This window comes from Patagioenas fasciata, chromosome 1 (assembly GCF_037038585.1).
Source record: "Patagioenas fasciata isolate bPatFas1 chromosome 1, bPatFas1.hap1, whole genome shotgun sequence".
In the NCBI taxonomy this organism is placed as follows: Eukaryota; Metazoa; Chordata; class Aves; order Columbiformes; family Columbidae; genus Patagioenas; species Patagioenas fasciata.
The window spans coordinates 117,726,885-117,745,119 of NC_092520.1; the positions used below are offsets into that span (position 1 = coordinate 117,726,885).

General features: G+C 42.1%; 1 protein-coding gene across 1 annotated transcript; it reads right to left on the reverse strand.

The window, feature by feature from the left end:
- Positions 1–1,624: 1,624 nt before the first annotated feature.
- On the reverse strand, positions 1,625–18,104 carry ASMT (acetylserotonin O-methyltransferase). Its single transcript, XM_065855533.2, has 8 exons — positions 10,840–18,104; positions 9,336–9,510; positions 8,047–8,176; positions 7,210–7,278; positions 6,035–6,153; positions 4,973–5,113; positions 3,609–3,731; positions 1,625–2,959 (listed from the first exon to the last, which is right to left on the reverse strand). Exons 1-8 carry the CDS (start codon positions 10,915–10,917, stop codon positions 2,748–2,750), a joined length of 1,047 nt encoding a protein of 348 aa, XP_065711605.1. The 5' UTR covers positions 10,918–18,104; the 3' UTR covers positions 1,625–2,747.
- Between the last annotated feature and the right edge of the window lie 131 nt (positions 18,105–18,235).

Below are 18,235 nucleotides of genomic sequence, written 5' to 3' on the forward strand. Positions count from 1 at the left end.
TAGTGTTTAGCTGCTCTGATATGGCATCACATCTGACCCTTAAAAGTCATTTAAATACCAACGATCTTCAAACTCTACAGTCACCATTCTGCACTTCATTCATTCCTACCTGTATTCCAGGTAATGATGTGACAATGCTGCTCTTTAAAGGCTCAACATGTTTGAGCCATGATACAGTTATAAGGCATGTTAGAATCAGGTGAGCATCTTGCCTACTTAAGTTGTGCCCAAACCACTCACTAGTAAGCTAATGACATGCAGAGCATGTTATGAATCAACTCATTGCAGAAGTACTGGATTTAGGGAATTTGTTTTGACAAACCAAAACAGCTTGCTAATGCTTTTTTTTCAACTCAAGGGCAGAATTACCATTGACTCCACCCAAGACAGAAATTCTCTGATTCATAAAGTTATATGATGTGTCAGTTTATATACGCTGCTGCAGCATGCTGAACATGACTGGCCTGTCTGCTGGCTCAGGAAACAGTGCAGCCATATGAGCAACCACCAGTCCGTGGAAATGCAGCTGTTTTCTGGGAAACAAAAATCGTATCAGAGAAAACCCAGACAGGAGTTTTGGGGCTTTCCCCCAGCATACTTCATTGGCTGCTTGGTACAGTCAAAGCAGCAAAATAATTTCTCTGAACACTTCTTGTTTTGGGATGTGAGGGGAATCAATAAAGACCTGGTCAGCCTCATGTCGTTATTTGCGTTCATGCCTGGCTGCTGCAGGATGTAACACCTCACCTTGTCTGGGAAGCGAGCGAGCGTTCGGAACACATTATTCACAGGCTGCAGCTCCTGGCAAAGTCACCTTCATGGCACATAACTCGCAGATAGGGAACGCTGCACAGTGACTGCAGCTTATGAGGGAACTCTCCAAATCCATTTGTTCCAACTCTTGCAATATCCTCTTGATATCTAGTGGGCAAGATCTTGCTTGGGTACAAGTGTCCTGTTGCTTTTAAGGATGAGAAGGACCATTACAGCCTTGTGATTTGATTTTGTACCTATCACAGAATGTGACAAAAGGCCAACTTTTCCCTACTGAGGCTACTTTCTCCTTATGCTCCACCTACAATCAAAGGAAGAGGGCTCTTGTAGATTCCTTCTGAGTGGACTATCAAGCTCCTCTGGTATCCAGCTAAAAGTGCAAGTGCAATTTGTGTTCAAGCCACAGCTGCAGAGACTGACTTTCTTTTGCCTTCTCCAAACGTTTCTCACTCCAGTAATCTGTAATTCTGCTTCAAAGAACTGGATGGGTTATGGCAGTTCGTGCTTAATCAAATGATTTAAAGAAATAGCAGGAGGCATGCAATAAGGAATTCCCCAGTGTGTAACTGAATGACTTGGCTGCATCATTCTACCTCTCAGCTGTTGTCTCAAGGCTTGCCCTGTAAAGATCATCCCTGGGCTTCAGCCAGTCCTCAAGATAAAAATTATTTTTCATAATTCAACCCAAAATCTAGAGGAAATAAAAAAATAATTTCATTTTTCATGCCAAATTCCCCAAGGCTCAGGCAGGATTTCTCTTGGAACTCTTAAAAGACTAACCACAAGGTAACATAATTTGGTCTGTTTATAGTAAATCAATTCACAGGAATGAAAATGCAGGTAACAGAGCTTGAAACTGTGATCAGTTTAATTTTGCAGCAATCCAAGTACAAGTACAGCTATGCTTTTGTCATATACAGTGTTGAAATTGGAAAGAATGAAAAAAATCAGAAGCAGACAAACTACATGTTTCTTGTGGAACACATTGTCCTAGTTCAACTCCAGCTAGCAATGAAAACCACAACAGCTGCTCTCACTCACTCCCTGCCTCCCCCACAATAGGGGAGAGAATCAAAAAAGAAGGGAGAAAACTCACAGATTGAGACAAGAACAGTTTAATAAAACAACAAAATAACACAATACTACTGCTAATATCTGTGAAATAGAAGTAGAATATAAAAGATACTCAATGCAATTCCTCATGAACTCCATCCACGCTGAGCAGCCAGCCCTGGGAAAAGAGAGAGCAGCCTGGTCCTAAACAGACAGTCCCAGGGAAAGAAAAGACCAAAAAGGCAGAAAGACCCAGAGGCCAACTACAAAACAGCCAAACAGTAAGAGGCTGAACTAAAGGAACTTTGAAACAGAACTCAACTGAAAAGGAGCAGAACCACAACGGGTCTCTCCAGCCAGAAAACCCATCTCTCATTAAATATGAAGCATGACACTACCAGCATGGAATACTTATTGATCAATCTGGATGTCAGTCAAGGTCTGCCCCTTCCCTTCCTCCCTTCCTGGCTGCCTCACACCTTGAGATAGAGTGCCCAGAAAGACCTTAGTAACGGTGAGTTCTCACATCCTCTTGTTCCAACTCAAAACCACTGGAAAGTTACTTGAAGAAAAACATTAACATTGTCCCTGTGTGTTATCATCTTATTCTCCAACTAGATCCAAACAACAACTGTGCTAGGTGTGAAAAAGAAGAGTTTCTAATTGCCTAAAGAAAATTAACTCACTTTCATTTAAACCAGAACACAAGTGTTGATTTCTTTCTCTCCCTTCCAAATGCAAACCCTAATCGGTCTGCCAGGTTCACAATCCATCCAGGTCCCTCATTACTGATTCTCCTGACAACGTATCAGCTTACAAAAAATTGTCTGTCTTAACTAAAAGCTAAGTTGATGATTGTCTTCTAAGAAGAGAACATCACATTTCTCCACTGTCTTGTTAGGTACATAAAGGAGGTGCTATTATTTCCTTCCTAAAACAGCATCATAGACTTTTCCTGTCCTCTTGACTTGAATGTCTCCAAAGCCAGCTGCCTCGAGAAGCTTGCTGTATTCTGCTGCTGTTCGCTCTTTTCCTTCTGTCTGGACCAACATATTCATTGAATACAGTTGGGTTTCCAAAGGCCCACTTTTATCTTCATTCAGAAGCGATTCCACCAGCAGCACTCCACCACCTGGTTAAATTAAGGGAAATAAAACACAGGCTGAGCTCTGAGAAGATGAGGTATTTTTCAGCTGAGTTACTAGGCCAGATCTTAATCTTTAGTTTCAGGAAGAAGCAACTTCTACATTAAGTCATATTCCAGCATCACAGAAGACAATAAAAGAGCAAAAGCATCAGTGTGCATTTCTGCTTGGCTACCTAGGTACTGACGTGCCAGGGCTGAAGGGGATGCTACAGCTGGGATGGAAATTTCCCATTTTCCCCAGCTGAAATCCACAGGAGCTTACTGGCTTTGCTGAGAACCCAACTCTGTAGGCAGTGTTTTCAAAGCACAAGGGTTCAATGTGACGCCTAATGAGATTTTTTTGCTATGACGTGTACACCTGCCTATTTAAACAATACCCAAATCCCTGGTTTTTACACCTAAATGCCTTGAAAGAGAAGTCCCTGTAGAGAATGAGGCTAAAACTGGAAGCCAGGTAAGGAGAACTTCGATCAGGCTTATTAGCTCAGCTGCACATGGCTGATTTAGGAAAGAAAAAGACTAAACCCATAAACCCCTGCACGAAATTCTGCCACCCAAACTAAGCATTAAGACTGGTGTGCTTCACATTACTGACTGGCATGAGTTGCTTTACTCTTCAAGAGCTCACACCTACCAGGTTGGCAAGCCTTGTAGACTTTTGTCAGCAATTGCCTGCATTTGTCATCATCCCAATCATGCAGTGTCTTGGATAAAATATACAGCTCAGCTTCTGGAATTGAATCATTAAAGAAGTCTCCTGTAAAGCAAGAACACATGTTACACAAAATCTCCAAAATATAGAGGACTGAGTTAAGTAAATATTTTCAGTTCTGTCCTGTTCTAAAGACTCTGGGCTTGCCACATCCATCACCCATATCAGACAGCAACAGAGTTACCAGGTAAAAGTCCTCTGTGGCACTGCAAAGGGGATTTTATTCTTGTTTAGTCTCAATAAGGCCAGAAACGTTTAAAAGCGGCAGCTCATCCGAAACAGCCTTTGATGCACCAGAAAGCATTTGAGTCCAAGTTTTCTCCAATGACAGGAATTCAGATTCATAAAGCATTAAGAAGAGGAGACAGTTTCTCATGGTTTCTATCGTGGAGAAAATGAAATAGCTTCCCTTTATCTAAGCAAATTTTCAAAGAACTTCAGTAACCACAGAGGTACATCCATAAGGAAAAAATACACATCTCTCACCTCCCAGCACTAGATTCATCATCACATCTTTTGTTCAGCACCCAGTGTACTGCGTTCAGTCTTTTCTTTCTGCATCTGACTTCATTTCTGCTCCCATTTCTTTGCACCGCTAGCACAAGTAACATTTCCTGTGTTTCTCCATTTTTGTATTTATATAACCACTTCCTTCCTCAAGGCTTCTTTCTGCTTTCTGAGCTTCAAGCAATATTGAGTCCATTCCAACACTTTGAAGGCTTTTGTAACATTAAAAATTAAATCTCCCTACACTAATTTTCATCATAGATGTTGCAAAGACCATGTAAGATTTATGGACCAGGCAACAGGACTATGGGTTAGTTCTCACTCATTCAAAGCCTGAAACATCTTAGGACTTGAAAGTCAATCAGTCATGACCAGAGAAGGAAAACTCCTTCCTCAGAGCAGGCCTGCCATCCCACACATCTGCAAGGAGGTCTCCACAGGAGAAAAGAGAGTGCTAGGAAGAACTATAACCTAGCATGACAGTTTTTCAAAATTGCAGGACTTTTTTGTTGTTGTTGTTAAAGTACCTTTCTTTTGGAGAAATCAAATAGCTTTGTTCAGGAGTAAACAGCTTCTGGGTTGCTCAATGATTTAATTGTGTCTCTAATGGAAGGTAGCTGCAGATACACAACTGGGACAGTCCTGTGGTAGCAATGAACCATAGACCTGGGCTGAGGTGGCTGCAGTCTGGCATAAGGGGCAGCTGGAGACTGGAATCAAAGAGACAAAGGGCTCAGGAGCCACAGCTGTGACAACACTATGCTGCTGTCCACACCTACCTTCATGGAAAGAGATACGATGCTCCTCATGGGGAACAAATTGCTCTTTAGCTACTTGCACAACTTTCGGCAGGTCATAAATTGTGACCATGGACTTCGGGTACAAAGAAACACACTCCTGGGCCAAAGCTCCGCCACCTCCTTTAGAGAGAGCAAAAGAAGGTCAGTACTGACAAAAAACTAACCTGTTCATCACCATCCCCATGAAGTGATGCAGGCAATGGTGCATTCAGCCTCATGGAAGCTAAAGTGGAAGAGGAGGGACAGGAGAGGCCACCATCTCCACTTGCTCTGCAGAAAGCTCCAGGGTCCCCAGCACCCAGGCCTGTGGGCTCAGTCTCAGCCCTACAGCTCTTACGCACCCCCTCAGCCAGAATCACAGAATGTTTGATCATCTAGTCCAATCCTCCTGTCGGAGCAGGAACACCTAGATAAGGCTACACAGGAAAGTGTGTCCACACAGGTTTTGAATGTCTCCAGAGTAGGACACTCCACAACCCCCCAGGCAGCCTGTTCCAGTGCTCTGTTACCTTTACTGAGACCCAGCTATAGGTACTGGAAGGTGGGAAATTAAAAACAGAGACACTCAACCAGGCACTGGGGAAGCAGCAATAGAGCCCAGCAGGGAGCCTGATGAGTCCCATGAATCCTGGCAAGCACTGAGCAGCTCTGGGACAGCAGGTGCTGCAGGGTAAGAGGCTGCAGATAATATTTCAACAACACTGACTGAAGGGAAGGAGGTAAAGAGTCTGGTACCAGCAGAATGTATCAAGCAAGGCAAGAAAAAAAATGCCAAAGCTGCCACATACACAGGGGAATAAGACACTACTCACACAAATGACACTCAGAGAAAAACATTGAGCTTCCTAATGCTCTCATCACTCTCACATTTCTCTTTTTAGCCCAAGCAAACCAGTAAAATTCTCTTTTTATTGTTGACAAGATTGTGAAATACGTCCTGTTTTCCATTGCTGTTCCCATCATATAACATAGGAGTTATTTTTCTTTTCAGAGCTTGTAAAAGAAGACAGTTCAAAGGCTTGTTAAAGATCTGATGCTCACCTCCCAGGTCACAGATCTGCCTGAAAGGGGAAAGGTCAAATGCAGAAAGAACATCTCTGCCACATATACCCCATATTGAGTTCTGGCCAGCCAGGAATTTCAGCATTTCTTCTTCTGATCTAGTAATGCAAACAAACACAGCACACAGAAAAGGTAACTTATAATATCTTCGGTGATTTCTGTCATACAACTATTACAAGTTTTATCTTAAATTCTAATATCTGTTTTTAATTACACAGAATACATTCTCTTTACATGTAAAACCATGTTGAGTCTTACTGTAGCAGAAGGATACAACTATAAATTCACACATTTCGACAGGGAATGAATACTATTCAAGTTCAATAGCTTATTAAGCTGCTAATTCTCAGGCTTCTGAGGGACTTTTTTTTTTTTCCTTCAACTACCATTGCCTCTGTGCCAGAGACCTGAGATACTATTTTGTCCTAGCTTCAGCTGGGGTAGAATTAATTTTCCTCCTAGTATCTGGTATAATGCTGTGTTTTGGATTTAGTATGAGAATAAGGCTGATAACACACTAATGTGTTAGTTGTTAAGCAGCCAAGGACTTTTCAGCTTCTCATGCAGTGCCAGGTGCATAAGAATCTGGGAGAGGGCACAGTGAGGACAGCTGACCTGAACTGGCTAAAGGAGTATTCCATACCATATGACATCACGGTCAGTATATATTCTGCAGGGAACTGGTCAGGAGTACCGCTTCTTGCAAACTGGCTGGGTATCATTTGAGAGGTGGTGAGCAATTGCATTGTGCATTGCTTGGTTTATATTTTTTTATTATTATCCTTGTTATTATTAACATTTTCTCTTTCTGTCCTACTAAATTGTATTTATCTCAACCCATGAGGTTTAACTTTTTTCCTGATTCTCTACCCATCCAACTGGGGGTGGTGGCAAGCAGAGAGCTGTGTGGTGCTTAGCTGTCTGCCATGTTAAACCACAACAGTTTTTCAGAATAGGAAATTATATACTTCTATGCAGAATATCAGACAGTGTCCCAGTAATGGATATTGTTGAGAATGGAAAATGCTACATGATGGTTCTGATGAGTGGGATTCTCCCATCATCATATTTAATTGTCCTGAGCCATAATTAAAAACTTTTTTTTTTATCTACAGTAGGAAGAATTCTGTTTCTATAAATATACTAATGATTACCTGTACATTGCTCCAAAAGGGTCTTCAGATGAAATGCCAAAAGCTCTTTCATATTGGTTTCTTCCTTCTCTAAAATAGCAAGCACAAAAAACATGAGAGCATGGATTTGTTTTTCTCTTACCCCAAACACACCTTGGGACTGTAGTTTCAGCTAGTTCATCACTGTGGAAGGTGCTCAGCTTTGTACAGAATATAATATATGCCAGTCTGTCTATAATAGCTGTAAAGGTACCCTCATTTGCCACCCCAAAATATGCTGATATATTTCTCAGCCTTTCACTAGTACTTTTCAAGGCCAGGATGGATGTGGCTTTGAGCAACCTGATCTAGTAGAAGGTGTCCTTGGCCATGACAGAGGGGGTTGGAATTAGATGATCTTTAAGGTCCCTTCCAACCCAAACTATTCTATGATTCTACGATTTATGGGAACACATCTCAGGCAAAGATACAAGACTGATGCAGTCATCACCATCACACACACCATGTTTGATCACCAGTTGCACTGACTAAACAAGCAAGACTCCAGCCCCATATTAAAGTACTCCTATACATCTTTGTAATAGAAGTATCCTTAGCCATGATTACTCCCACTGTAATGATCAAGTGCTTTCCTGAAGGTCAAACACACAGATAACTGATTCCTAGGTCATCTCTACCTTCAGAAGAAAAAGGAAAACAAGAACACACACAAAGGGAGAATAAGAAAAAAACAAGAACATATATTGGCTGTGTCAACAGCCAAAATGAACTCTTGTTTTCTTCTGAGACCCAGTCAACATCTTCATCATGTCCTTCCCCAGAAACACACCACTCAGAGGAGCCACACAGATTCCTTACCTCACAGCATCAGCCAGGTAGTGCCAGCACAAGTAGACTGTATTGGAATAATACATCATAATATGATACTGAGACGTGGGACTTGATTTTGTAAGGTAGATGTTGGAAATGTCTGTGTTTCTGTAGAGAGCTAAAGGGTGAAATAAATACATTAACTAACACATATGATATACCACCTTGCCAAGACCATTGTACAGCATGGTATTTATCACCAGAAGTTGTCTATATGACCAAAGACACAATCACATCACTTCTACAACAAATCCCTCCACTGCAATGAGCAGTGAGTGAGGGCTGCCGAAATGTGTGTTGTCTTATTCAGTGTGAGTAAACACTGTCTACCCACACTTACTCCAGCACTAAACATTTATTTCAAGAACAGCAAGAGGAATGCCTTATGAGGGTCATCATTTACCTATGGGTTTCTGCTATAAGAGGACACTTTTGGTATGCTCTATTTAAAGGACAAGCCCTTGCAGACAAGTCTTTTTTCTGCTCAACAAGTGGGAGACAAGTCCCCAAAACAACATGCCAACCACACCTACCCTCTCTCAGTTCACTAGTGCAGGACCATCTGCAGACACATGAACGTCTAAAGGACTCAAAGAAACCTCACCTATGAGACTGGCATACAAGAGGAATATAAAAGACAGACCCTGCTCTCTCTAAACTCATTGTGCAACTACAGTAAAAGCCCTAAAACAAGACAAGGCAACACAAGCCAGAGCAAGGGACACAACTTACAAGACTGGCTAGTCCAGACCAGTTTTCTGATGACCACAGATGCCTTCCCACCACATGGACCCAAGGTCTTTGATGCTCAGGCAAACTTAAATCACCTCTCAGTTCAGATCAACAACCTAACAAAATACTTCACATGGTGGCAAAACATCAACAAAAAACAAAATACATTTTAAAATCATGTTGTTGCCCATTTACCCTTGCATTTTATCCTAAGGTTTAAAAATCACACCCACACCTCAGAGTTTTTTGAGACCAGCTCTGCAGAGACCCTGAATATCTTCTCCAAGGTCACCTGAGGCTCTTGCACAAAGTTTAGAGACATAGAGCCTTTCACCTGGGTTTTACATTATACTTCTAATCATGCTGACATTTGCTGCTTCTCCTCCAGCTGAAGAATGGATGGTGTTATCGAGTGATTCTCTCCTCCTTTCAACAACAGCAACTGGCCTTATACAACATATCACCTCTCCCCACACACCTTGCCTCACTTTCAAAACCATCAGAGGTTTAAGTCACTTAATTTCTTCCCCTTTTGCCTTTATTACCTCCTTCTTGTGTGAGCTCTACTGCCAAGAGCTTCAGTCCCACACAGGCATCCAGCAGCCTTTCCATCCCCGTGGTGCTGGTACCCAAACGTGCAGCAATGGCATCTGAAGAAAGAGGCTTTCCTGACTCCAGCAGAAGATCAAACACCCCCAGTTCACAGGCAGTGAACATAACCTGGGGGTAAGGAAAGGTGGGAATGAGAGATCAAGTGAAAGCACCAAAGCCTACCACATTTCTAAACCTGCTCTGTTGGAAAAAATATACACTTTTTCATGTAAAAATCTTATTTCATATAAAGTCCAATGATTAAACTGAAGCTTCTCCAAACACCAATAATACCATATAGTGCTTGTAATGCACCTTTTTTCATTTCTTTCCCTTTCCTGGCAAAGCCAGCCAATGTTTTTGGCTCACAAAGGTTCACATTTAGAGACCAAGTTTTGAGTGTGAATGTTCCTGCCTCCTCCTTAGTTTCAGAGAACATTCTCAATCTCTCTTTCTTTTTTCTTGGAGACTCAATGACAAGACTGTAGTGGTGAATTTTTCTGTTGTTGTTTTTGTTCTTTAGCTAAGGGTCTAACACATGCTCCAGTGAACTCTAGAGATTCTCGTGTGGGTTGCAGCAGGTAGGAATATTCCACCCTGTGGTCCCTATTTTCAGGGTGCTTGACTGCAGTGGACTTCCTGAGGCAGGGAGGTTCCTCTCAATCAAAAGGATTGTCTCATTCAGGCCAGCAGAACTGGAGGTGTATAACATCTCTAGGAATGACCTTCAACCTTCAGACAGACATATGTAAATACACATACGAAAAACATCCTTCTTTAGCTGCACACAGTCAAGTTTACAAGTATTACCCTACTTATCTGGCCACACAAACACCCCTAAAACAGTAACAAATACAGGCAGTCAATTGAGTTGATGCATCTACAAAGATTTGATAAAGTCCAGAGGAAGCTCTTTTTACCCTCAGTTAGAACATATTTAACCAAAGTTGAGATCGCAGAAAAGTTCTCAAGCTCAGCCTTCTGCACAGTACATAGAGACAAACCATGGGAGAGGGAAGCATATTCTTTGAGAAGACATTTGAAAAGTCTTGTTCTTTGTATGGTTTAACAGAAGGGGAAAAGGCAATTGAAGTAAGCTCTCTGTTTCTCAAACTCCAAAAATGAAAACTGGGAAGAAATACCACCACCAGAGGAACATCCCACATTTGAGGCAGTCAGACAGCAAGCCCTCAGCTATTAACTGTGGTTTTTATAAAGCCTCATACAGAGACAAGGCCTGCTCATCCAACAGCCCAGAGGGGTCTCAATGCTAAGTCTACTCTGAGAGGTCAGCTCACTTTCAAATCTTTTTTCAAATTTCCTTCCTGCCTAGATGAGCTGACAGGATGTTTTAATATGAGATGGTCTTCCTCCCAAAAAGTTACATCCTAACTCACTAGCATAAGATCCTTGAATATTTCTGTCTGCATCTATCCAAGACTGAGTTAGATTTCTTACCTTTGAGACTAAAAATCCACTGCTGTATTGCAAGATGACTTGAGGATAGTCAAGGTCCTCTGCAGAACCCATTTTCATTCCAGACTGAGGCACAGGTTCTCTGGTCCTCTTAATTTAAATAAGCTTCTTTCCACCAAGCACTGAGCACACCAGCTGATCCACTTAATCTCATTGCTTCTGAGAAGCACACTGGTTACAAAACACAGTAGCTGAGTTTTCTGGCTTCAATGGGTCTTTCTGCCAGATTGAGCTGTTTCTTTGGCTCTTCCATCATCAAGTACAAGGCTAAAGAAGCAGTGCAGATTAAAGCTTGTATTTTCAGTTCTGTAGTTGGTTAACACACTGGTACTTCAGAAGCACTTGAAAGCTTGTCACAAACAAACTAGAAATCAGTCCAGAACAGCAACAAGAACCTGAATTCAGTGCAATGTATTGAGAGATCATAAACCAAAGCAGAGTCTTACTCGGGGCTTGTTCAAAGGGAGCTCTCCTCCATCTGGCTGGCTTTTTGATGCTGGAAGACTTCCCAAGAATAGAAATCCTTACATATGTCAGCCAGTCCAGTGATGTGACCCCAAAGGAAAGACAACAATTTGGCAACACAATTCTCCAAGTAAAATGTGGACATTCCCAGCGGTGTAAGAGTGAAGGAGTATCAGCTCATCTGAAAGCGGTCATGGCATGCTCCTGCCCAAGCCTGGCATCTCCCACGGACCTAATTCCACTCACTCCCCACTCAGACATATGCACAGGACTTACCTCCATCATGCTGAAAGAGAGACTTTCTCAGCCTCAGGCTCTGGGTACATGACCCAGGGGCTCAGACCTCACCCACGCGAAGAAAACAACCAGCATAGCTACTAAGGAGCAGGCAAGAGCTGCCGAGGAAATAATTCTCCACACAAGGAACTGAAGAATAAGAAAGCATCCCACCAGAGTCCGTGCCTGGTATAATTTCCACCCAGGTGTGGAAAACCTGGGTGTGCTTCCCTGGCCTCATTTGCAAGCCATGCCCATGGAAAAGATAAAAGAAACAGAGACACATAGGCAGAGAGGAGTGGAAATGTGCTGTGATTGCACAGCTCCAGGTGACCCTGGGGCTGGCTGTGCGGTACACCCCATCCCTAAGTGCAGAAGCAGCCAGTCCAAAGAGAAGCTAAGAGTCTATTTGTTGTGCTGCTTTGTTGTAGTGACTTGTTTGCACTAACAAAGATCATTCATGTGAAATCTGCAAGGAATTAAATCTTCTCGTTCTATTTCTGTATTTTGCAGGTATCTCCCCACATACTGGCTTTGAAGGGAATGCTTGCTTGGCAGCTGCCAGTGGTGGTGGGCAGGGGTGTTCTACTTGTGCTTTGGCATGTTTTGGCAGAGCAGGGTGCTGAGGGAAGACAAACGGTTCTACGTTTTCTAGCTGGCTGCCATGGTCCTCCTCCCCTGCTTCGCAAAACTTATCAGAGGCATGCAGCAAATTCTTATGAAGAAACAATGAAATGACTGCCAAGCACAAGATGTGGAATGGATTCCAACTTCACACAGAACATACCTCATAAGCCTTTCATCTGAAAATTAAAACCCTGGATTACTTTCCTAAAATCTCTCTGCCCCACTGTTCATTGATCTGGCTTGTAAATGCGCAAAATCTTACCTTTTCAGGCACACACTGCAACTCTCAGGTGAGAACAGATGTCAGTTATCACCCTTTCTCCCCTCTGTACACAACTCAGAAACAGTATTTGTTTTATGTTCTAACACCACTGCGTGTCCTGTTTTACCAGAACACTGGGTCCAAACACCTAGTTTACAGCAAGCACCAATCTGTAGAAACACTTAGACCGCCACACCCTGGCCAGTGTAGCCTGGAACTACAGTGCCATTGCCTTACTAGTGTACCACACTTCACTGTCTGGTACAGCTTAGACACTAATGTTCTGTTTATTTTGTACTGTGGAGACTGGAGATCACAACATGCTTCTCTGCCGGAGTGACTATGGAATCCGTACAGCTTGCATTTAACAAGGTATGGCTTCTCTGAAAGAAATTGCTGAACAGTTTCAAGAACACAGTATTTCTCTGCCAAAGGCCAATTCTGCAACTCCGCCTGCCGGCTACTGAGAAACAAATCGGTGCAATTTTGCCAAAGCATAAACATTTGCCACTTTCGGGATAACTGATTTCATAAGAGCTATTCAGATCCAGGCCATCAGCCATGCTGGAAGCAAATGCTCACCACACTGAAGTATACATTTCCATTGGGCTAAACAAAACGACTCTAGGCAGAGCTCTAGCTGCTGCTCATGAGCTTACAGATCGCTTTCCTCAAATGGCGCAGCTGCAGATTCGTAATCAGATATTCCAGTGACATTTAGTACAGCTACATTTAAGATTCACGAGTATGAACATGCTCAATCTTTGATTCTTATAGTTTCAACGAAACAGCAGATGGTTATGTGCACAGCTGTAGACTAGCATGTCTGAACGGGCCAGAGATTGACTTCACTTAAGGCAAACTTATAGAGTACAAGAGGGTCTGGTAATCAAATGACCGCACAGTTAATTAAACCCACTTGAGGTACTTTTTCAGTTATGACTGAACCTGTCTGTTGAAGACACCAGATGTAATCATCTAATGGGATTACTACCAGTAGCGAGATACAAGGGATGAGGTTGCAGATAACTGACATGAGACTGATGCAAAGCCACATGCAGTGTGTTGCTGTTTCCAAGTAAATAGTGAGGCTTAAAGCTTAAGCTCCTTTTAAGCTACAAATGCATTCATGAAGGTGAAATTGCAATGGCTTGCTTTCTCTGAAAACTCCATCAAGGTTTTTGTCATAGCACTTAGACCACATCCAAGCTAAAGCTGTTACTTCACCTCCACAGTTTTATTTTGGTAATGAATTTTTCTTTGCCTAAGTGACTCAGTACAGACAAATACTACACAAAAAAAAAAAAAAAAAAATTACTAAGTTTTGCATAGCATTTGAAAGTAAGAAATTATCTAAAACAAAGCAGATTTAGTAAAATTAATGTGTCTGTCAGTGAGAAATGGTAGACCACACATGCAACCTTCCTTGTAAGCAACAGTCTCAGGGATGTGATGATCATGAGTCTCAGTAACACCAGTGCAGAAACAACTGTGCCTTGCTACCATTATTAAGCCTCTAAGTATGCCCAGCTTATGTCAGATGGCCTAGAGGTGCATTAAGATCACAAAATTTGTACCTTTTTTTTTTTTTAAGAATCCTAAAAAGCCAAGATGCTCAGTATCATACTTTTTATTTGAAACAGAACATCCAGTTTTAATGAAATACTAATTTTCTTTTTTACCTTCTAATTCTTCTCAGCTTTTACAATAGAGGCATTTCCATAGTAAGATAACTATTGTTTCTGTCAGTTTTTGACATCAACTAATTTTAGTTTTTTCCTGCTTACATCACTTATACTACTGGCAGACATTTGGAATGGGCAGGAAATCCCGTATACCCAGCTCATTCTCTAAGCAACCCTTCCCCTCTCAGTTTTCTTTATAGTACAAACTCAGACTGAGAATGTCTTTTAGAGACCATCACAAGCAATCCAGAGTTGTTCTCAGTTTAACTTCCTGGCCTGCAAACAATCTCTCAACAAATAATTCAACCAAATAGCCATGGATCTCTCTGTCAGATGAGGATCTCAGCAGATAAGAGGCATAGTCTCCCTGAGGACAGACAGGTTCACTTGCTAAAATTGTACAGGTCAAAACTTTAAAGAGACCAAAAAATGAAAAGAAAGACAGCAACTGAGTCAGGCTTTGAGGTCAGAAATCACTTGTGCTCTGTCAAGCATCACAAAGGCAATCAGTGGACACACAATTGCCTTGCACAGGCCATTTTACACTTGCTAATCTGACAATCTTCTCCATATCTTCAAAAAGAGAGCTTTAGAAAAAAATAGCTCCATGACAAACACTCCAGGTGGCTCCTCTCAAATGAGCCTTATGCTGTTTGACAGCTATATCAGGTGTGGTGAGTAGGAGGTAAAAACTTTGCCTGCCCTTTTCCAGTTAAGGTAGAAAATAACAGAGCACTTACAGGCACACATCTGGGACCACATGCAGAATTGCAGGGAAGACCCCATCTAAGAGTGATCAGTCCTTGCTCAGACACTTGGCAGGTTGAGGCTGCTAGCTGGGAGTGACAGTGGTGCTACCACACCTTCAGCCCTTAGCATTGTCCTGTAAACAGGCCAGCTGCAAGGACAGCTCTCCTGGGTATCCCCTCCAGAGTAGGCAGAGCTCACTTCACAGGTGCCACAGTGTACATGCAACTAGGTATCAGTCTAAACCAGTTCTGGTCAGCCTTCGCCCTTCAAAAGTTTTAGAACCTACTACTACAGAAAAGCATTTGTTTGGGTTAATCTATGATTATCTTTTTGGTGAAGCAGGAGATATATTCAGAGGATGCAGCAGGTCAGGGGAAAGCAGATCAAATTGATTTTCTGTGCTATGATTACAAAGAAGAAAGTATGGTGGTGCATACCATTTCAAACAAGCCTCAAGAGCCCAATATCAAATTAAGCACAAAAACATAGAGGTACATTTGCTTTTAACAACGATACTTACACACGTAGGAATGTAAGGCACAAGAGGGATCTATTCTGTACACCCAGTTCTGAAGTATCGACTGCAATTAGCTTGCTGCTTTATACAAACACTAGAGACAACTCTGCAAATTTATTGTGAGGCAGTAAAAGATACATTGTGCAAATAGCATGTTAGCTGGGCTGAGGAATGGATGGATCAACAGCATACAACATAAACTTAATGAAATGTATGTTGTATCCAGATTATAACCAAACCTCTAATGGAGGATACCAGATAAAAACACGGGCAATACATATATTTCCTCCTTAACTTGTATAGCAATGCAAGCTATCAGTGGTCAATTCTGATCACCCATTTATGAATTAAAGCACCTATCAAGCTATTTAGTTTAATTGCTGTCTTATATAGAATCTAACATCTCTACCTCTGCTACCAAACATGAGCAACTGCAATGGTCTGTTAGACAATCCTAGACATGTTCAACAACTGCCCTAAAGCTAACACTGGTGAGATGTCCAGGCAGCACTGATTTGTGATCAGCTCTCACTGGTTTGTGTTTTCTGCCTTGTGGTCCCTGCTACAGTCCTGTGCTTGCAATTTCAGGAGCCACCACAAAAATTCCCATTTTCCCTAACAGCTTTTCAGATGATGCTTCCAGAGAACATATAAAATATTTTTATATGCATACCTAATCGTGCATATGCCCTTATTCTAGGTCATTGAATAGATTACTCTGCAAAGGTAGAGTCAATTAGAAAGAAACCATGGATATGGTCAACAGCTCTGGTAACCACTTCTTACTAATGTAATGACTTTGGGCAATAAGACTTGCACATTATCAGAATTACCATAGGAGGCAGTGAGCAGATGGAAACTACCACAACAATCATATTGAAGGGCTTGGCCTTGCACTTGTGGTGAAGCTGTAGTTTCTGTTGAATAAGCTGCTTCCTGAGTCACCTGGTGCACGCTGAGGCTAGGAGATAAAAAGCAAACTGCAGGCTGAAAGGCTGGTAAGTGCAGAGACTCTTCAGCCCTCAGACAGAAACAGGAGACGTTTTTCTTTAAGGATGAGAACAGGACTGTGGGGTAACACTGTCCTTAGCAGCAGGAACTTTGATTTCTTACCATTTTGAGGATTATGTTCTCTGTTTAACAAGTGCTGCAGGAAAACCACTCCTAGCTGCTAGTGCCAGGTGCCACAGTGAGGCAACAGCATATGCAGGGACAGAACACATCAGCTCCTGCACAGCACATGGAGGCACAGGAGCTTTGGCCAACAACCTTCCCACTCCCTTCAGCTCAGACCCATCTGTGATGAGCAGTGTCCTCGTCCTCAAATGGGAAGAGGTCATATGCTGCCTTGTATCATTAGATGATTTATACTCTTCTGAGCCCTACGCATTCTCAGGAGCAACATGAGCTCCCACTGCCCTGATCCCACTCTCCTGGCACCTCTGTGAGGACAAAAGGGAGACATTGTGCTTTGTGGTGACAGACATGACATCTCTCCTGGAGCTGAGATCAAGAACAGAGGTGCGTCCTCACAACTGAGAAAAGCCTCTTCCTGTCTCACTGTGTGACTTACGACGCAAGAATGGGAGCACCAGAAGAAAACCTGGGCATTTTTGGGAGCTCAGTGGAGTATGGCTCATAGGTCTCACTCACTGCTGACAAGGCTTTCCAGCAGGCACAAACACATCACTGTAGCATGGAGTAGCCCAACCCATGGCGCAACGGGATTTACACCCCATATTTACACCACACCAGTCCTGCTCACACAGGAAATTTTCTACTATCGAAGGAAAGACCATACCAGTAAATAGTGAAGCTGAGGCTGATTGTAAAGTAAGCTTAAAATTAATTGACAGGTATGGCTGCTTGACAAAGAGCAAGAAGCTGGGAACTATTTGAGTTTTCTGCTTTGCCATGGCATGGGAAGAGATCCAGAGTTAGAAATTAGGACAAAAAATGAAGTCAAATGCACGGGATAAGCTTAATGCTTCTGGAGAAATTATTCCACTGAAGTCTTCCATCACCCTCAAGGATTTCTTTCCTCACCTCTACCTTGGGCTTGCCATGTGTTCAGTCAAGATGAAAGCTGACATTCAGGCTCCAACTTTTCAACTGTAGCCCAATGAAGAATAAACAAAGACTTAAAACAGCTTTGCTCACTCAGATCCTCGATGTTCTGGTACGAATAGTTAATAAATCTATAATCCTGCTTATAACACTTGGGAACAAAGCCCTCAAAACAAAACCAAATCGTAAGTATTGACAAATGGAATAGGGTATGTAACTTTGATGCAATGGGACGTAAGTAACATGCAATCCATGACAAGCCTAGGCAAAGAGAGTCAAGTTACTACCAGTAGATAAATCTCACTGACCAGTTTTACCAGTTAAATAGGCAGATACCTTTGCAGACATCCTCACTGGACTGGATTTCTAGCAGCTAAGGATCTGAAAGTAGAGGTAGTAGAGCAGCTAAGTCAGACTCCATCCAATACTCAACCATATCAACATAAACTCAGTGTTTCTGAAGTATTTGTTTGGTATGTCTTTGGTAAGTGTTAGCTGCTAAATCTCATACTCTTCAGTTCCTTTAACATTTATAAAAGAACCTGTGACTGCAGTATAATTTAAGCAACCTATATTTAATAATTAAACAAAAACAGTAGTGTGGTTTATGGGAACTCCTTCACTAACTAGACCAAAGTTTGTTTATCAAAGTTGGAAGCCCATTTCAAAAGGACATTCCTTTAAAGCAGCTAACCCAGCAAAGAATAGACACTGAACACTTTTCATATG